General features: G+C 40.4%; 1 protein-coding gene across 2 annotated transcripts in view; it reads left to right on the forward strand.

Annotated features, from left to right (window-relative positions):
* Positions 1 to 3,741: 3,741 nt before the first annotated feature.
* Positions 3,742 to 22,368, forward strand: part of traf1 (TNF receptor-associated factor 1) — a 34,371-nt gene continuing 15,744 nt past the window's right edge. The window contains exons 1-4 of one of the 2 annotated variants that reach the window (XM_017716094.2): positions 3,742 to 4,295; positions 10,123 to 10,207; positions 13,103 to 13,201; positions 21,363 to 21,524. In XM_017716094.2, coding sequence (XP_017571583.1) covers positions 4,123 to 4,295; positions 10,123 to 10,207; positions 13,103 to 13,201; positions 21,363 to 21,524 — 519 coding nt within the window. In that variant the 5' untranslated portion in view covers positions 3,742 to 4,122. The remainder of the gene's footprint in view (positions 4,296 to 10,122; positions 10,208 to 13,102; positions 13,202 to 21,362; positions 21,525 to 22,368) is intronic. The other variant, XM_017716092.2, reaches the window with a different exon arrangement.

The raw sequence follows: 22,368 nt of genomic DNA on the forward strand, positions 1-22,368 counted from the left end.
TGCCAGTGAAAATGATAAATAAAATAGAAAAGATATTTCTATGATATTTAAAGACGATTCTGTAAAACCAGCTTTGTAAAGACGTGGCCTTGTAGCAAGACTGCTTTAAGAAGCAGGAAGCCAAACAAGGCTTTATCAGGACATCAGCTTGAGGTTTTGTAAAGTCTTGAGTAATAAGTGGGAAAAACAGTGCATCAGAACTCCATCAAACAGATTTCAGAAAGGCTCCAAAATTCCAGAGTTAACATTGTATGTCTGGCCTGTAAACCTCGTAAATCTAACCTGAGCTCTAAAAGTTCTACCATCACTAATGTATGCAGCCATCTGTAGTACAAATAGAGAATAATATGTGGTTGAATAAGTGCTTTGAAGCTTTGAAGAAAAGGTCAGGCAGTCGATTAAAGCCTCAATAACAATAAGCCTCTATAGGCTAAGAGGTACACTTAAGGAGAAACCTTGTAGCTTCACTGCAGGCTTCTGCATCATTTATCCGAAGTTGCATCACCGCTGGCTGTCTTATTTACTTTCTTCAGAGTTATCATAAAGAGAAACGAGCACTGCTGGGGTTTCTGACCGCTCTCCTGAGAAAAGGCAGAGCGGTTCCCTGCACTTTCACAGCCTTTATCTATCTTGATGGATTTGTGCAGAGCCTCACGAGCGTACAGTGTACAGTGCAGTTATCAGTAATCAAACAGGGCTTGGATGGAATGGAATGTCGCCTGAAGAGTGGCTCGGTGGCTGGAAACTGACCATTAATTCAGCAGAAGGGCTAAAGTCTCCAACTCTGCACCAGCAAGCCAGGTTCTTAAGGAAAAAGTGATCACGGTGCAAAAAATACAATTAAAATGCCATTTATCTGGTCTGTATGCATTTATTTGCTCAGAAATACCTGTATATTATAATAAATGCACATAACGTTAATACAAGTAGTGAGTTTACATGTCAGTGGACCAATCTCAAGTCCTTCTTAAATTTGGTCTTGAGAAAGGTCCTAAGAAAAAGCCTGCTTCAGATTCATGGCATGTTCTTAAACACTGGTGAATGTCAGAATCTTCATGAAAGCTGTGTGAGTTTTAAGAAGGAATGTCTTCATGTGTGATTGAGGCCTAGCGTGTTCTTTTACCCATTTCCAGACCTCTCCTCAAGGAAGTCCAGTGTTATTTATGGTGTTCATCTGATATCTGGTTGGGCTAATCAATATATCAGGCCTATCTGGCTCACAATATATCACCTACTGTTTTAATGATCTGATAACTTAATAATCTGATAACTGCAGAAAATCAGATTTTGTCAGTAATCCAATCAACATGTTTCCATGCACTTGAGAAATCAGATAATGTGAAACTCCAGGTCTACATGAGTCGGGCAGTAATTGGATTTCTGCTTTGCAACCAGCCGATAAACTCACAGAAGAAGGCGTGACATAAATGTGATGTAAAACTCAAACTTTGATTTGGAGATCTTACTCTGATCCGAGAAATCAGATTATGCTGTTTACATGACTTTTGGAATAATCAGATAACTGCAGAAATCTGACTATCATCAGATTATTGAATGCCTGTAAACGCACTCAATGTGACTTTTTACAGTATTTAGGTTTATTTCTATATATTCTAAAGATAGCAATAAAGTTATTACCAGAATAAATGTATTTTAAACAATGTGTCTTTTTAATGCCTGCAGTTGGATTCAGTTGTGCTGCACATGGCTCCAGAGCTCTGAGTGCAGTCAACAAATCCTTGGCATCAGGTGAAGTTCCATCAACTTTCAAGACTGCAAGAGTACTCCCCATCTTGAAGAAACCCATGCTTAACAGCTCTGATGTCAACAACTACAGACCGTTATCACTTTTTTCTTTCTTGAACGTGCAGTGTATAATCAGCTTTCTCTCTTTCTCACACAGAACCAACTCCAAGACCCCAACCAGTCTGGCTTCAAACCAGCACACTCATCACAGAAGCTGCCCTCATCGCAGTGACTGAGAACCTCCAATCTGCAAGATCAGCAAAATTGTCATCTGTCCTGATCCTTCTTGATCTCTCTGCAGCTTTTGACACAGTCATCCAATCCTTCTGGACATCCTCAACAACCTCGGAATCACTGGTTATCCGTGGAAGTGGTTCAAGTCCTATCTGGAGGGTGGCTCTTATCAGGTAACATGGAGAGGGTTCACGTCCTCTCCATGCAGGCTCTCCACTGGTGTCCCCCAAGGCTCTGTCCTGGGTCCTCTTCTCTTTTCTCTTTACACTAGCTCTCTTGGTGATGTAATATCTTCTCATGGCTTCTCTTATCACTGTTATGCTGATGACACTCAACTAATGTTTTTTTTCTCTCCCTCTGACACACAGGTTTCCAGTCGCATTTCTACATGGATGGCAGCTCACCACCTGAAGCTCAATCCCAGCAAGACTGAGCTGATATTCATCCCTGCAACTACAGGTCCTCATCATGATCTTGCCATCATCATGAGAACTCCCTGATTGTTCCATCTGTAGAGGCAAGATGTCTTGATGTGACTCTGGATGGCCAGTTATCGTTTTCGACTCACAACGCAAAACTAACTCGGTCATGCAGATTTCTCCCGTACAACATCCCTAAGATCCGACCCTTCCTCACCCGAGAGGCCGCCCAGGTGTTAGTGCAGTCTCTGGTCATCTCAAGGCTTGAGTACTGCAACTCACTCTTGGCTGGTCTTCCCATGCAGACCATCAAGCCTCTGCAACTCGTCCAGAGTGTGGCAGCACGACTCGTCTTCAATCTGCCCAAGTTCAGCCACGTCACCCCACTGCTGCACTCCCTTCACTGGCTTCCTGTAGCTGCACGCATCAGATTTAAAACCCTAATGCTTGCCTACAAAGCCAAAAATGGACCAGCCCCTATCTACTTGATGGCAATGGTGACATCTCGAGCTGTACCACGAGCCCTCCGAGCCTCGAGTACAGCTCGGCTTGACCCGCCATCCTTCAAGGAGCACGGAAGACAAGTGTCGAGAATGTTCTCTGTACTGGCACCCAGGTGGAGGAATGAAGTCCCACTGACTGTCAGAACAGTAGAGTCTCTTGCTGTCTTCAAACGTAGACTGAACACACGTCTCTTTACACAGCACATAAATGAGCACTGAATTATAAGCTGCACTTATTTTTATTGTACTGCACGGTGTATTGTAGTTTATTGTATTGTATTGTATCTTATTGTTATTGTATTGCATTGAATGGCACAGAGTTCTGCGTTCAACTCTGTTTCTTTTTCTCTTGGTGTCTGCAGTGACATATTTGTTTCTAGCAGTATCTGAGCTCAGGACTGTCTTTCTCTCTAATCTATTGGTAACTAGCAAAGATTCTTTCTCTAGATTGACAAAGCACTTCTTGTAAGTCTCTCTGGATAAGAGCTTCTGCTAAATGCTGTAAATGTAAATGCAGTTTAACTGGAACACGTACACATTATGAGGCTATGCAGGTAACTACTGTAAGTCTACTGTAAACAGACTGGTTAAAGATCATGAACTGAGCAGTAAATACAGTGAGAATCAGTACGAAAGAGATGAAGGAAAGAGGGCAGCAGGTACATTCACACTGGGACTTTCCACACACACGGATATGACGGAGCAAGCAGAGAATTATTCTGTGTAAAACAGAGGGGGGCGGGGGGGCGGAGAGAGAGGAAAACGAGAGAAAGAGTGACAGAAGACAGGCGGAGAAAGAGAAAACACATAGAAAAAGAAAGAAAGCGAGAACAGCTGATAGAGAAAATAGAGAGTGCGAAGACAAGAGGAGTAGACAAAAGGAAAGTCAATTTATTTGAGTGAAAAGAGAAAGAAATAGACGCAGGAAATAAGAGAGAAGAAAGAAATCGAAAACAAAACGAGAGAAGTAATGAGATAATAACAATGTACTTTAACCGCTGAGTGAGTGAGTGAGTCTCTCGCTCTCTCTCTCTCTCTCCCTCCCTCTCCCTCTCTCTCTCTGAATGTGGGTAACTGGTGGTAAAGAGCCGTCTGTTTCCGGGTGCTCTGAGGGGAAACCCGGCTGAAATTCACCTCCGCTCGGGTTTATAAGTGTTCCGCTCTCTGTGTGAGCGCTCCAGACGCTCTCGGCCTCGGTGGAGGTGAAGTGAACCGTGTCCATGGCGTCTTGCCCCGGCGAGAACGAGTTTCCCTGCGGTTTCCCTCAGAGCATCTGCGACGAGCTGCCTCCTCTACATTACCTCTGCAGCAGCTGCAATAACGTGCTGAACGAGGCGCTCCAGACTCAGTGCGGACACAGATACTGCAGAGCCTGCGTGCTCTGGCTCATCAGGTCAGTCAGTACACTCACTCACTCACTCATCAGGTCAGTTCACTCACTCACTCATCAGGTCAGTTCACTCACTCACTCATCAGGTCAGTACACTCACTCACTCATCAGGTCAGTTCACTCACTCACTCATCAGGTCAGTACACTCACTCACTCATCAGGTCAGTACACTCACTCACTCATCAGGTCAGTTCACTCACTCACTCATCAGGTCAGTACACTCACTCACTCATCAGGTCAGTACACTCACTCACTCATCAGGTCAGTTCACTCACTCACTCATCAGGTCAGTACACTCACTCACTCATCAGGTCAGTTCACTCACTCACTCATCAGGTCAGTTCACTCACTCATCAGGTCAGTTCACTCACTCACTCATTAGGTCAGTTCACTCACTCACTCATCAGGTCAGTACACTCACTCACTCATCAGGTCAGTTCACTCACTCACTCATCAGGTCAGTTCACTCACTCACTCATCAGGTCAGTACTCTCACTCACTCATCAGGTCAGTCAGTATACTCACTCATCAGGTCAGTACACTCACTCACTCATCAGGTCAGTCAGTACACTCACTCACTCATCAGGTCAGTACACTCACTCACTCATCAGGTCAGTTCACTCACTCACTCATCAGGTCAGTCAGTACATTCACTCACTCATCAGGTCAGTAGTCTCACTCACTCATCAGGTCAGTCAGTACATTCACTCATCAGGTTAGTCAGTACACTCACTCATCAGGTCAGTCAGTACATTCACTCACTCATCAGGTCAGTACTCTCACTCACTCATCAGGTCAGTCAGTACATTCACTCATCAGGTTAGTCAGTACACTCACTCATCAGGTCAGTACTCTCACTCACTCATCAGGTCAGTTCACTCACTCACTCATCAGGTCAGTCAGTACACTCACTCACTCATCAGGTCAGTACACTCACTCACTCATCAGGTCAGTTCACTCACTCACTCATCAGGTCAGTCAGTACATTCACTCACTCATCAGGTCAGTACTCTCACTCACTCATCAGGTCAGTCAGTACATTCACTCATCAGGTTAGTCAGTACACTCACTCATCAGGTCAGTCAGTACATTCACTCACTCATCAGGTCAGTACTCTCACTCACTCATCAGGTCAGTCAGTACATTCACTCATCAGGTTAGTCAGTACACTCACTCATCAGGTCAGTACTCTCACTCACTCATCAGGTCAGTTCACTCACTCACTCATCAGGTCAGTTCACTCACTCACTCATCAGGTCAGTCAGTACATTCACTCACTCATCAGGTCAGTACTCTCACTCAATCATCAGGTCAGTCAGTACATTCACTCATCAGGTCAGTCAGTACACTCACTCATCAGGTCAGTGCTCTCACTCACTCATCAGGTCAGTTCACTCACTCACTCATCAGGTCAGTACTCTCACTCACTCATCAGGTCAGTCAGTATACTCACTCACTCATCAGGTCAGTACACTCACTCACTCATCAGGTCAGTCAGTACACTCACTCACTCATCAGGTCAGTACACTCACTCACTCATCAGGTCAGTACACTCACTCACTCATCAGGTCAGTCAGTACATTCACTCACTCATCAGGTCAGTACTCTCACTCAATCATCAGGTCAGTCAGTACATTCACTCATCAGGTCAGTCAGTACACTCACTCATCAGGTCAGTGCTCTCACTCACTCATCAGGTCAGTTCACTCACTCACTCATCAGGTCAGTTCACTCACTCATCAGGTCAGTCAGTACATTCACTCACTCATCAGGTCAGTACTCTCACTCACTCATCAGGTCAGTCAGTACATTCACTCATCAGGTCAGTCAGTACACTCACTCATCAGGTCAGTACTCTCACTCACTCATCAGGTCAGTCAGTACATTCACTCATCAGGTCAGTCAGTACACTCACTCATCAGGTCAGTGCTCTCACTCACTCATCAGGTCAGTGCTCTCACTCACTCACTCATCAGCTCAGTTCACTCACTCACTCATCAGGTCAGTACTCTCACTCACTCATCAGGTCAGTCAGTATACTCACTCACTCATCAGGTCAGTACACTCACTCACTCATCAGGTCAGTCAGTACACTCACTCACTCATCAGGTCAGTACACTCACTCACTCATCAGGTCAGTTCACTCACTCACTCATCAGGTCAGTCAGTACATTCACTCACTCATCAGGTCAGTACTCTCACTCATCAGGTCAGTACTCTCACTCACTCATCAGGTCAGTACACTCACTCATCAGGTCAGTACATTCACTCACTCATCAGGTCAGTACTCTCACTCACTCATCAGGTCAGTACACTCACTCACTCATCAGGTCAGTTCACTCACTCACTCATCAGGTCAGTTCACTCACTCACTCATCAGGTCAGTTCATTCACTCACTCATCAGGTCAGTACACTCACTCACTCATCAGGTCAGTACATTCACTCACTCATCAGGTCAGTACTCTCACTCACTCATCAGGTCAGTACACTCACTCACTCATCAGGTCAGTACACTCACTCACTCATCAGGTCAGTTCACTCACTCACTCATCAGGTCAGTACACTCACTCACTCATCAGGTCAGTCAGTATACTCACTCACTCATCAGGTCAGTGCTCTCACTCATCAGGTCAGTTCACTCACTCACTCATCAGGTCAGTTCACTCACTCACTCATCAGGTCAGTACACTCACTCACTCATCAGGTCAGTCAGTATACTCACTCACTCATCAGGTCAGTGCTCTCACTCACTCATCAGGTCAGTTCACTCACTCACTCATCAGGTCAGTTCACTCACTCATCAGGTCAGTCAGTACTCTCACTCACTCATCAGGTCAGTACTCTCACTCACTCATCAGGTCAGTCAGTACATTCACTCATCAGGTCAGTCAGTACACTCACTCATCAGGTCAGTACTCTCACTCATTCATCAGGTCAATCAGTACATTCACTCATCAGGTCAGTCAGTACACTCACTCATCAGGTCAGTGCTCTCACTCACTCATCAGGTCAGTGCTCTCACTCACTCACTCATCAGCTCAGTTCACTCACTCACTCATCAGGTCAGTACTCTCACTCACTCATCAGGTCAGTCAGTATACTCACTCACTCATCAGGTCAGTACACTCACTCACTCATCAGGTCAGTCAGTACACTCACTCACTCATCAGGTCAGTACACTCACTCACTCATCAGGTCAGTTCACTCACTCACTCATCAGGTCAGTCAGTACATTCACTCACTCATCAGGTCAGTACTCTCACTCATCAGGTCAGTACTCTCACTCACTCATCAGGTCAGTACACTCACTCATCAGGTCAGTACATTCACTCACTCATCAGGTCAGTACTCTCACTCACTCATCAGGTCAGTACACTCACTCACTCACTCATCAGGTCAGTTCACTCACTCACTCATCAGGTCAGTTCACTCACTCACTCATCAGGTCAGTACACTCACTCACTCATCAGGTCAGTACATTCACTCACTCATCAGGTCAGTACTCTCACTCACTCATCAGGTCAGTACACTCACTCACTCATCAGGTCAGTTCACTCACTCACTCATCAGGTCAGTTCACTCACTCACTCATCAGGTCAGTACACTCACTCACTCATCAGGTCAGTCAGTATACTCACTCACTCATCAGGTCAGTACACTCACTCACTCATCAGGTCAGTCAGTACACTCACTCACTCATCAGGTCAGTTCACTCACTCACTCATCAGGTCAGTACTCTCACTCACTCATCAGGTCAGTCAGTACATTCACTCATCAGGTCAGTCAGTGCTCTCACTCACTCATCAGGTCAGTTCACTCACTCATCAGGTCAGTTCACTCACTTACTCATCAGGTCAGTCAGTACATTCACTCATCAGGTCAGTACTCTCACTCACTCATCAGGTCAGTACACTCACTCACTCATCAGGACAGTTCACTCACTCACTCAACAGGCCAGTACACTCACTCACTCATCAGGTCAGTCAGTATATTCATTCATCAGGTCAGTTCACTCACTCATCAGGTAAGTTCACTCACTCACTCATCAGGTCAGTCAGTACATTCACTCATCAGGTCAGTTCACTCACTCATCAGGTCAGTCAGTATATTCATTCATCAGGTCAGTTCACTCACTCATCAGGTCAGTTCACTCACTCATCAGGTCAATTCACTCACTCACTCATCAGGTCAGTCAGTACATTCACTCATCAGGTCAGTACACTCACTCATCAGGTCAGTTCACTCACTCACTCATCAGGTCAGTTCACTCACTCACTCATCAGGTCAGTCAGTACATTCGCTCATCAGGTCAGTTCACTCACTCACTCATCAGGTCAGTACACTCACTCACTCATCAGGTCAGCACACTCACTAACTCATTAGGTCAGTCAGTACATTCACTCATCAGGCCAGTACACTCACTCGCTTATTAGGTCAGTGCATTCACTCACTCACTCATCAGGCCAGTACACTCACTCATTCATCAGGTCAGTCAGTATATTCATATATACTGTGTATATATATATATATATATATATATATATATATATATATATATATATAAGAAAAAGCAATATGCAGGGTGAGTCAAAAGTCACAGGACACCATTTTATTTTGTTTTTTATTTTATTACTGACTTTTATCTCTGGGGTCATCTCAAACAAATTGTGTATGCTGAGAAAATCTGTAACAAACACCACCTTCAGCACCGCATTGTGGAGGCTTGTGCCAGCATAAAAAAATAAAATAAAATAAAACGGTGTCCTGTGACTTTTGACCCACCCTGTATATATACACTGACTCCGAATATATACATATACACAATATACACTAGTATTGTACTATGCCAATGTACAGTTGTATAGTAATAACTTATGAAATAAAACTATGAAATGAGCTGCTGTACACATTCTGTATGTGCAGTTAGTCTGAGGTATGTAATAAATGTGATGCAGGTACTCAGGTGTAGGATACTGATATAGCAATCTTCCAGACTGTACAGGATATGGATAGAAGATGTACACTCACTCACTCGGTCCTCAGATAAGTTCACAGACTCACTCACTCGGTCATCAGATCAGTTTACAGACTCACTCACTTATTCAGTCATTAGATAAGTTCACAGACACTTACTCTGTCATTAATTCAGTTCACAGACTCACTCACTTATTCAGTCATCAGCTATGTTCACAGACTCGCTCACTTACTCTGTCATTAATTCAGTTCACAGACTCACTCACTCACTTATTCAGTCATCAGCTATGTTCACAGACTCGCTCACTTACTCTGTCATTAATTCAGTTCACAGACTCACTCAGTCATCAGATCAGTTCACAGATTCACTCACTAACAGTTCACAGACTCACTTACTCAGTCATCAGATCGGTTTACAGACTCACTCACTCTGTCATCAGATCAGTTTACAGACTCATTCACTCACTAACAGTTCACACTCACTTATTCAGTCATCAGATCAGTTTACAGACTCATTCACTCACTAACAGTTCACAGACTCACTCACTCAGTCATCAAATCAGTTTACAGACTCACTAGCAGTTCACAGACTCACTCACTCAGTCATCAGATCAGTTTACAGACTCATTCACTTGGTCATCACATCAGTTTACAGACTCACTCATTCAGTCATCAGATCAGTTCACAGACTCACTCACAAACTTAGTTTTTGCATTTTATGTATAAAACATATATATTTATATATGTATAAATCAACAGATTTTTTATCCATTATTTTATCCTTTACTTTCCTATATTTTGTATTTTTGTAGCTTTTTACAAGTAATGTTCATATTTTGTGCTTTTAAACTACAGGAACAATAAGGATCTGGTGTGTACAAAGTGTAAACAAGACCCCAGCAGTGAGAGTGACTCCAGCATGATGCTGACGCTGGACCATGTAAGTAACTTCTTTATTACGCTTGCGAGATGAGCTTATTTACTGTCAGATTTGCATGTGTTGAACTGAGAAGGGCAGCACCCACCTGTCTAATAAGTATTAAAGATGACAAACAGATGACCTCATGAAAACGACCTTTATTGTGCATCAGTGCTTTCACAAGAGCTTATAGAGTGAGCTCTAGAGCTTCTTCAGAATTTCCCTTTGACTTTAAGTGGAGGTGGTGTTTTACTTATATGACATCACAGCCATGTCATCCCTATTCATATGCACACTCACTCACCTACACCCACACGTGCGCACAAAACAGTGAACAGAGAGGGAAATTCTGTTTAAAGAAGAAGGAGTTTGTAAAGGGCACCACAAAACTCTGCCCTGGTTTACCGGACATACGAGAGCGTAAACCTGGTCTTGGGCCTTAACGGATCTTCCAGGACGAGAATGTCATTAACCTCTTAAAAAAGAATAATGGGTCGACTTTCAGTAGAAAAAAAGAGTTGTGAGTTCAGCTTCTTTTATTATAAGGGTTTAAAATGACATCACCCATCTCTTTGATTGGAAAGAAGACAGTTACAGTCTCATACGACCCCCTCCTTCTGAGTGTATCTTATGAAATATGAAAGTTATGATGAATATGACAAAGTGTGTTTTGGAACCACCAGTGGTTCCAAGGAGTTTAAGAGGCTACTTTTTCAGACAGTTTTTTATACATGGATTAAGCCTAAGCCTAGTCTAGAACTAAATTGTAGTGTCAATAAGAATTTCCCAGCCTTTTTAGTTTAGGCCTAGACTTAATCTGCCTGAGAAACCAGCCCTGTGACAGTTATGCTGAATTACATTTGCTAGAGATGCACAGATCACAGCCAAATTGGCAGATAGTCAATTTTTATTAGCTCGCATGTTTCGTCACCTCAGTGTTTTTCATCATCTCACTACTGTACTTTGACCATATGATGATGATGAGTAGAGGACAGTAATCATTATGAACTGCCTTATTCATGTAAACACTGACTGCTGGTGTGAGGAAATGAACAGTTAGTTACCGCATGAGAGCTGACTTGCATATTGTGCCTCATAACAATAGGATTTCAATCTGACTAACCAGAGACATGTTTGACTACTGACTGTATACGAATGTCACATTCATGTCATGCATGTCACGTTACAATCCAGATACAAATCTCACAAAATGAAAAAGGGGCCTTCCAAATGTCAGTGGTGGATGTTCGAGCTTATTAGTGCTTGGACACCTGACCGCGTGCATCTTAAATATAGCTAAAAGTTAAATGCTGAAGAGACACATGTAAAGCTGTAAATGTAACCGTTAGAACCGCTGAGAACTAAAGTGCCAAAACTTCATGGATTTTTATTTTTTTTACTTTCCACTTAAACAATTTCCAATTAACGCACTTAAGGTATTAAGGTGTTCAAGTGAACATTGAACATTTAAAAGGGCAAAATTCAGTCAGATAGTTCATGCACACGACCACCATCTGCAGATTTAGTGATGCTGTTCAAGTTAGTAGTCAGTGAGTTCTCTGAGTTTCTAACATTGGTTGCTAGAGTTATCCAGCCTGCTGGCCTGTTTGCTATAAGTTCAAACGAAATAAAGTTTGTCACCATAGTGACCATTGAAACACAGTCTGAATGTAGCCACATGTGTAATAAATCAGTGTGTATGATAGTAGTAATAAATAAATAAGGGATGTCAGATGATGCATTAAAATTATGATCAGGCATCAGACAGATGTGAAAAATTAGCGTGATATTTCGTTAAGTAAAACTTTAAAACACTTTTTTGACTATTTTTACTATTTTGCTGTTTCCTCATCTATGCTGTTTCAAACCAGTGTATGATACTACATATGCATACACACACACACACACATATATGTATATATATATTATTGTCAAAAGAAAACCTCATATCTCCAAATTTTGAACTTTACAGGAGAAGGAAAAAACTTACTTTACTCTTACTCTAAGTAAATGGAACTAGAATTTTTTCCAAGTCATTTTGTGTCATTTCCTTTAGTCCATTAATCATGAAATTTACACACAATGTAAAGGGTAACAGGTACTTTCAAACTCTGCCAAAAACTATAATACGGCAAAAATGGAGATTCGAGGCGCATATACATATATATATATATATATATATATGGCAGAATTTGAAAATGCCCATTGCCCTGTACATTGTGTTAATTGCATGATGAATGGCTTGGAGAAAAGTCTGGTTCCTCCTATAAAGTTACCACTTAGGAGGGATTACAAGGTTTGTATATGTGTGTATATATATGCATTATTTCGGGATTCATATTACAAATGTTTGTTCGTTTAACCTGACAGAAATAAATATTTCTCTGCAGTGGTACAAAGGTAGGTACACATACTGCCTATGTATCCAACCTTGGCATCGGCCCACAGTTTGCATATCAGTGCATCCCTAATATATATATTCATACAAAAGGTTTTGCTTATTGCAGTTGATGTTCAACTGCCTCTCATTTACTGTGTAACACATTAATTCATTTGTACATGATCTCCACATGCATAAAATTTGTATCAACAAATATTAATAATGTATTAATAATAGTTTTTGTGTTGATTTAATGTATTTCGTTCACGTGGAAGATGAATCAATCAAGGTCCATGCATGACTTATTTCAGTAGACTGTATGAACTGACAAGGTTATGACTCACATTCCAGTTAGAGGAAGGTGAGTGTAGAAGAGCCAGCAGGTGAAGAAGCTGTTGAGTTCTTAGACCCTAAAACACTAGCCTGACCTTTGGTCTAGCAACGTAGATGAAAGCAGGTTTGATCACACCAATAAGGTCATGACTCACAGGCTTTGACAGGAAAGCATTCATAATTTCCCCTCTTTTTCACTGCAGTTCTTCAACGACATGGCCATCAATAAAGAGATTCAGGAGCTGAGGGTGCACTGTGTTAACCAAGGCTGTCCCTGGAGGAGCACCCTCAAGGACTTTGAGGTACTTTCCTTCCATCACAAGTGGAAACCACAGAGTCACGCCTAAACTGCTTTCCAGTACAAAAACAAGGGTTGACTTGACCACGATTAAAGACGGAACTGGAGATGTTTAAGGCCATGTTGGCTATAATAATTTAACATTTATAGCCTGTAGGAAACCTGTTATCACTACCTGTCCAGCTGCCCAGTCTTTGTGCTTATTGCTTTTATAAAACAACAGCAAAATACAACATGATAAAATACACCAATACTTAATTCATTATTTATTATATTAACAATAATCCCTCTCAGAGGTGGGCGGTAACACTCAATTCCATGGAGTTAAAGGGCCTATATCCTACATATTTAGGTCATTCCCCATTTGGAGTGGGAAACCATGTCACAAAGGTTGCAGGGCTTACAAAGATGCTTAAAATATCAGACATAGCTCCAAAAGTCAGTATGCACGTTCACACAGTTGACCTAAGATTAAATAATCCTTTTCCCTCATGATTTCTCTTGTTTTTCTTTTTTTAATCCTGTTTCATAGTCGCTCTGCGTATGTCAAACATGTTTTCAACATTTGAGAAACCAACAACATTTTTAAGAGGTTTAACTTCGGGATTTGTATAAAACAGATTCATGTTTACTTTTGATATCATTATACATTTAAAAAAATATATGTTTTATTTTAAATAATTCATTTGTCGCAGAGATTTTGCCCACTGGTGTTATCAGGATTCTCACATCACATTTTAACGCAGCATTTTTAGCTCTATTAAACTGCTTCTATGGGTCGTTTCTTTATCAGGCAGCTCATCACTTCTGTTTGTGTCTGTTTTCTCAGAATAATGGCAAATACCATTTTCTTCTGATTTTTAACAGTTGTGCTAGGTCACCTGACCACAAATGAGTCGGCTAATTTACATAATCCTCAGTTTTATCCAGGATGCAACTGAAGTCAGTCACTGGTGTTACACCATATTCATAGAACACCACTGACTGTAAAATATGTTTGGAATTATGCTCTCCTTTTTGCACATATGATAATAGGAGATATTAAAGGACATATTATTTTGTTTTGGGATGAAAGAAACTGATTTGTAAAAAATCTATCCACCAGAATTGCCACTCCAAATGGTGAGTGACTCATTTCTTTTCATTTCTTTGTTTTTCTGATGGCCACTTCTGACATTTCTACTAGTTTATGTACTACAGACAATCAGAATTTATTTTTACATGACTGTTTTACAACCTCTATTATACCTTAGAATCAACAAATCTTTCTTACTGTACCTTTAAGTCCAATATGTATAAATGAGCTCTGTTTTGTGTCACAAATCAGGACCGCATTCAAAACAGAGCTCATTTATAGCTCATTCATAGGCTGAAACAATCCTTACAGCTTCAGTGTGAATGAGTGGAGCTGTAGGCTGAGTAGATGGATGTGTGTGAATGTGTTGGTCTTAGTGAATTTAAAATAGGCTGTTTTTGCTTATATGAACCGTTTGACTGGGCAGTGAACAATGGATTTAGAAGCTTTAGCAGTGATTATGTTCTACAATCTAAACTATTTCACTTCAAAAAATGAGAAATCCATTTAGCATGATGTGGGCCCTTTAAGTAAAGCTTGGGAAACACTTTTTTGAGTATTTCAAATTTATACGTTTACATCCACTCACATGCTTGTGGAAACAGGAATCTTCTTTCTGCTCCTTTACATTTCAGTCATTAACATTAAGTTCTTTCTCTTCATTTTATCCTGTTATTGGTGACGTTTGCACTCTGACTCGCAGTGTCATTTTATTTTAGATCAAAAGAATCTCAAAATAGAAGAACAGGAATAGAGCATAACAGGCCTCAGTTCCTGATCGATAAGTTCTGATGCTGTGAGTTACTCAGTAACTATTGCTTTCCTGGTATGTTTGTCTATGTAAGTTGTTTTCAGCAACGATACTTTCACTTTTACTTGGGTCGTTTTGTAGTGTGTTGTGGGGACTTAAGTGTGAGTAAGCAGTAAGGACGTCTTAAGGGGCATTCCACTGATTTTTTTTTTTTTTTTTTTTTTTTCCAAATTTTTATGTAATTCAGTCATTCAGACTGTTTTAATGTGAATTGATGTTTTATATATTTTCTTTACAGGTGATGGGAACCAGGGGTCGCAATATCTACAACACTAATGTAGCCAATATACTTACTATCCTTAATGACCAGTGAACCTTCCTGTGTCTGAGTTTTATATGTAACGTTGTTGCTGGTAAAATAGTGGTAAACCTAAATGCACACATCTTTCTGCCATGAACAGATTTAAAAAATCTTCTAAAAGCTTTCCATGAGGCAACCTTTAGAGGTTAAAATCTTCAGACGCCTGGTTCCTATCGCCACCACTGTGAACAATTCTGACTCATTTCCCTAGAATGGAGCATTTCACACTGAATGACTTTGCTTACATCTTAATGATTGAATCACGAAGACGTTTTGAAAAGGCAACAGAGGTTGTCTTTAAGACTGATCTGCTAATCTGTCTTTTTGAGCTTGCTTGAAAAGTCTGCGGAGAATTGCCTGTTGTGATACGTTTGTGCAGAGAACTTTTAAAGTGCAGCTTAGCCTCTGTGGACACTTTGGAAGATGTTGCAATATTATAAAGGTTATTCATCTCAAAATGTTATTTGTCCCACGTCACATTTACACTGTGTTGCGCAATACACATTATAATGGAAACTCATTGAAATAAACAAGAAAATTTAAAAATATGCTGTGATTAAAGCTATGGCATGTGTTTGCAGTATACTCCCAGAACAGTCACTGGGGCTGGACCCCTCTAGTCACTGGGGTGGGACCCTCAAGGGTACATCTCAGTACCTTTAGTGAGGGAACATAACTGAAGCATAATCCACTGAAATTATATTTTCTAAGCTGTAGTTACTCCACACACCCCGTTTGATATCCCGGCTTTTTATTTTACTGTTCTGTTTTAAAACATTAGGTTGTGGAAAGATGTACATGTTTGATTTTCCTCTAGGAAAAACTTATTTAAGGTGCACAGTTGGGCCTTAAAACCACTGTAGTACCTTTTGAGGCAACATTTACATTGTTTGTACTTTGACAAATGAAAAATGTACATGCACAGAACTTTTACTTCTAACAGTGTATGGACTGGAAATGATTTTAAAAAGCAATGTAGTGTATAAAAGTGAAAACAGTGGTCAAATCAGGTGCAAATCGCATAAGCATAGGACCTAGTTTGGATAGTGACACCTGTTGAAGCTTCTGAACAAATCAGTACCACTGTGAATAGAAAAGGCATGTTTTTCATCACATTGCTAACAAACAATAGAAAAACCCTTGTAGGGCTTTAAGACTGTGGTGGTTGTGGTTATGGCAGAGTACCGCTTAATACCAGTCGATACCCGGATCAACAGTAATACCTTGACTTTGATACTGATTCTCGAATGAGACTTTATTTGATGCTTTCTTTTATGTACAAAACGAAAGTGGGTGTTGCTTAAACCAGAAATGAGTCACAGGAAGTGGGTACTTTTACTGACCACAGTGCCTCACAAGCTTAATGTCGAACTGCTACCTGCTCTCTACCTAGTGTACAATGTGCAATTACAAACATTTGGCTTCTGCACCCAAATGGGGCTGATATGTCCAGTAGGGAATTGTGTACACATGGCTGGATCCCAAATGGCTCCTTGTTAGATGTGCTGTTTGGGTGCAGGAGACTTTTTAAGCCATTTGAGATTAACTACAGACTAATTTTGAAATGCTTATGTTAATAACATGTATGCGGTATGCATTTTAGACAGCCAAGCAGAAGTCTAGAATTTGGAATGAGCATGCTTATTGGCTCAGTGTGTTTACATGCACTCAATAATCCAGTTGTAATCAGATTTCTGCAGTTACCTGATTAGTCAAGTGCTCATGTAAACAGCACACTCTGATTTCTTAGATTGGACTAAGGTCTAGAAATCCGATAAAGGGAGCTGGATTTTAGATCAGTAATTTCTCAGTGAGCTCACTGATTTCCTTCGGATTTCTCAATCTGCACGTGTGCAAACACAGATGGCAGTACTAGAAATAAGCCAGCAGCGTTGCCACGAGACACAGCAAAACACTTTTAGAGTGTTGCTGAAAATACATGATTGACAAAATGAAGGGTCTAAATATTCTTCATCCTCTAGATGATGCATGTTCATATTTTTAGGTTAAGTGGTGCAATGTTTAATAAAAAGCCGCAGCGGGAAGTTTGAGTCTTACATTACATTTACGTCACGTCTTCTGTGAGTTTATTGGCTGGTTCCAAAGCAGAAATCTGATGACTTATTACCTGACTCAGGTAGGCCCAGAGTTTCACATTATCTGATTACTCAAGTGCATGTAAACGTGTTGATCGGATTACTGGCAAAATCTGATTTTCTGCAGGTATCGGTTTATGAAGTGCGTGTAAACAAACTCACTGACGCTGATAAATCTGACTACTGATCTGTGAGCTCTGAGCTCTGGATAAGTGCATCTGCTAAATGCTGGAAATGTAAAATGTTGAAATACATTTTTTGTAATATTGAAGTGATGCTGAAATAATTTTGTCAGTAAAATATTACATTCTAATATACATTGTATTGATACACCCTGAACACGTTTTATTCTGGCACTGTATACTGGCTGTTAATAACACAAGCACATCTACTAAGTTAATGTTGGACTGTTGCTGTGATCTCTGACATTAACCACATGTTGATGAATTGGTGACGGTGTTTCCCCTAAAACATTGGTCCTAAAAAGTACCTTACCTGGATAGGATGTCTGCGCTCTCTGTGTGATTCAATATGTAAGTGGCCATCTGGGGCTGTAGAAACACGCCAGCCCTTTTACTGTGCATTTTTAATTGTCTGGTGCCCCAAATTACATCTAGAGTAGACTGCTGGACTGAGATTTGGATATATGAGCTGGATTTTGTGGTCGGTTCATTACACAGTGTGACCGCTAAGGCTATTCCAAAGTAGGGCAATAGCTATATTAACCTCAATCAAACTGCTGAATAAATATACCTGGTTATTTTGGAAAAGTTCACCATTTCTCTTTAAACTCTACTCTTGTCGCTATGCTTGCTACTAAACTCTTTCTCTGTTTTCAACATTGCAAATTGTGTGGCTCCCAGAACAGAAACGCTAATGATCCTTCAAATTAAAATTGCTCGCAGGGAATTAAAAAAACAGTGTAATTTGCTTCGTTACTCACTTTTGCCGTCTCATCAAAGTTGATGCCTTAATGTAAGCTAATGGCTCATTATAGTACATTATTAATTGCCATGGATATAGAATTGCATATGTAGCAATATAAGGGGTCCAATAAAGGTGTTAAACCCCCAGCATTACATTCCCCAGTGTGGACTAGTGTTGTGATAACAGCACAAAAACACAATATTTCATTCTTGAGCTTATGAAAATGAATTTACATACTGTAAATTCTATATATTGTGTATTAAGTGTTTATTTTTACATAAATGGCTGCAACTGTAACAACTGCAATTTCCCCCTGGGATCAATAAAGGAATCTGAATCTGAATCTGAATCTGAATTTACTTTTGGATTTAAACACATATTTCAAATTTGATGCATGCAACACTTTTACAAAGTTGAGCCAGGGGCATGATCACCTCTGTGTTGCATTATCTTTCCTTTTAACAACGCTTAAAATTCTTCAGCAAAGGCCATTGTTGTTATATTATACATTTAGTGATTCAAAAAATTTTAAATGGAAGACCGATCTGGACTGCAGACAAGCCAGTCTAGCACCCGCCCTCTCCAATGACGAGGCCATGTTGTTGAAACACATGCAGAATGTGGCTTAGTGCTTCATGTTGAAATTGCCATGGATGTCCCTGAGAAAGACAGTCATCTAGAGGGCAACATATGTTGCTCCAAAATGTGTGTATATATATTTCAACATTCATGGTGCCTTCACGCATTTATAAGTTAGCCAAACCATGACAGACCCTAGATTTTAAACTTTAAGCTGGTAAACATCTGGATGGTCACCTGGATGGGCTTCGTCTTTGCCCAGGGAATACAATGTGCATTATTTCCATAAACAATCTGAGAGTTTGATCCATCAGGCAAAAATGCACATTTCTGCTGTGCATCAGGGTATTTCAGCCCAGAAAAGTGCATGTGAAGTGCAAGTGTAGAGGGTGAAATACCTTAAATCTTTGCTTGCTGTGGAACATTATTCTCAAACTGTTGGATTACTCGGTCATGCATTTTTTTTGGCAGTGGCAAGCCTCAATTTAAAGGACTAGGCCTTTTCTGGGTGCTCTTTTCATACCCAAGAATGAATTCAGTTTACAGTGTTTTATGAAAATTTTGTTACAGGCATCAATTTCAGAAAGAGTTGAAGTTCATAAGGTAAAACATTAAGTATATTGTCTTTGTACTGCTTTCATTTCAATACAGGTCAAAGTGGATTTGCATATCACAACTTTTGCATCTTTATTTGCTTTGCACATGCTGTTCTAGCTTATTTGGTAGTTTCAAGGTATTTGTATAAACATTGGTCTATCCAAGTACTGAAGAATTAGTGGCATAGTACATAGTACTGAAATACTGATTATTAACCTATGTAAGTGTTAAACCTTTTGTTTAGGTTTTTGCTGCCCAGATGTGCCGTGTTAAGACTGATTGTTCAAACAGTTAATATGCTCTGAATATCTACTCTGGGTTTGAGCTCTGAGTTTCTGACTGCATTTGTTGTTAAAAATGATAAACCAACATGAATGCCATAGAGAGAGCTGTCTACAGGAGAAAAGCAAGCCATTTTGAAGATGAAAAAAGAGGGAAAATCGATCAGAACTATTTCACAAGTATTGGGCATATCCAATACAACAGTTTCAAGAATAGCCTGAAAAAGAAAGAAATCATTGGTGTACTAACAACCAGACATCGGACAGGTCGGCCAAGGAAAACAGCAACAGTTGATGACAGAAATACTATGAAAGCTATGAATAAAAACCCAATAACAGACATTGACATCAACAACAGCTTTTGCAGGGCAGCAGTGAAGGATCACAGTCCACTCGGAGGTGAGATCGAAGGCCAGATTGGATTTCACAAAGAAATGTTCATGAAGAGATGAGCCACAAAAGTTTTGCAGAGTTTTATGGACTGATGAGACCAAGATTAACCTCTACCAAAGTGATGAAAAGGCTAAAGTGAGGAGAAAGAAAGAATCCAGGACATACAGGCTCATTGGTCAAGCATGGTGGAGGTAGTACAGTGCAAAGAATGGTATCTTGTCAAGTAAAAATATCTTAAATATAGTCAATAAATCAAATTTGTATTAACTTTTTTATTAATTTTATAGTTATAATTTTTTAAGTTAACTGACTTATTAAATTGGCAACAATCTCAAGAGGAGAAATATTAGATTTATTGACTATATTTAAGAAAATTGTCCTTGACAATACCATTTTTTGCAGTTTGTCTTGGCTTAGGCTTGCATGGCAGATTTTGGAATGGGCTCACTAGTCATTAATGATGATGTAACTCATGATGGTTGCAGCAGAATAAATTCAGAAACATTGTCTGGCAGTTTACAGAGAAATGCATCCAATCTAATCAGGAGGAAATTGGCAAGACAGTGACCCAAAACACACTGCCAACACATCAAAGGACATCATCAGGGAAGGTTCTGGACCGGCCAAGTTAGTCACCAGACTTCAATCTAACTGAGCATGCATTTCACCTCCTGAAGAGGAGCTTGAAGAGGGAAACCTTTAAAACAAGCAACGATTAAAAGAAGCTGCTGGAAAAGCAAAATAATGCAGAAGTTGAGTGATGTGAGTGGGTAATCCAAAACATACAGACTCACCGGTCAAGCATGGTGGAGGTAGTGTCATGGCCTGCTGCAGTTATTGCAAGCATGGAATATGCAATCAAATGTTAAGTGTTCTGGATGGTCTTCCACCAAATGTGCACTTGTTTGATACGTCTAGATGTAAATATCAGAAGGAAAAAGCTGAAATTCTGATTTATCATGTTATATTCATCTTTTGATCTCAACGCCAAATTTTTTCAGTGTGTAGAACAAAAGAATTGGCCTTTTTTACACTTTCGGGAAAGACTGTGTGTAAACATGTAAAAAACTGACATGTACTGATGGAAATTTTAAAACTGTCCTAGGACCACCAGAGTCAGTGTGAATATGCCCTTATCTCCTGCAATGTTGGCTGTGGCCTGATGGTGCTGAGGAAGACTCTGGCCATGCACCTGGACAAAGGCTGTCCCAACAACAAGAGCACGTGCGAAACATGCTCTTGCGCACTGACCCCCACAGAACTGCAGGTAAGAAGTTTCAATTCAAAGACATTTCATAATAAACCAGGTTGTGTAGTTGGAGTTTGTTGAATTGTATGTATGTTCACAACAGGCCAAAAAAAAACATGACATGTTTACTGATGCTTAGTTGAAATGAACGGGTTTTTCCAAAATATTTCATCGGTTTGCAGTTTTACTCTAGAAACTGCAAGTGAAAGAGTTTTAATACAGAATTTGCCCTAGAAACAGCCTCTACTCTTCTGACAATGCTTTACACTAGACATTGGAACAAGTGAGGATTTGATTGCGTTTGGCCTGGAAAGCATTAGTGTGGTCACGTACTAATGTTGGAACACTAGTTCTGAATCACAATGATCCATTCAATAGGTGTTTAATGGAGCTCAATCACTACAGAGAACACAGTTCTACTGCTCCACAGCCCAATGGACTTTATACCCATCTATCTGATGCTTGGCATTGGGTATGGTGACCATTGGCTCATGTGTGGCTGCTCCAGAGCATCCAGTGCTATTGGCAGTGCTTTTCAATGGAGATTATACACAGTCTGCATGCAGTTGACACCTGTGCCACCAATGAGTGCATTTTAACCCCTTAAAAGCACAGGCTTATTAAATTACATACAATGCTTATTATTTAGTAACTACAGGGACTTCAGTGCAAACTAGCTGAGCTATATAGAAGTATGTAATAAAACCATTTAAGGTTGAAGTAGCTGAATGGAATGAAATATGTGTAAATGCAAATGAAGGAAATACAGTAGAAAGTAACAAGACTTTCTTGCTTTGGAAGAAATAGCTGATATATTGAAGTTAGTTTGAAGAACAAAGTTTATGATTTTCTCCTGCACGAC

This window comes from Pygocentrus nattereri, chromosome 28, assembly GCF_015220715.1.
Source record: "Pygocentrus nattereri isolate fPygNat1 chromosome 28, fPygNat1.pri, whole genome shotgun sequence".
Taxonomy (NCBI): Eukaryota; Metazoa; Chordata; class Actinopteri; order Characiformes; family Serrasalmidae; genus Pygocentrus; species Pygocentrus nattereri.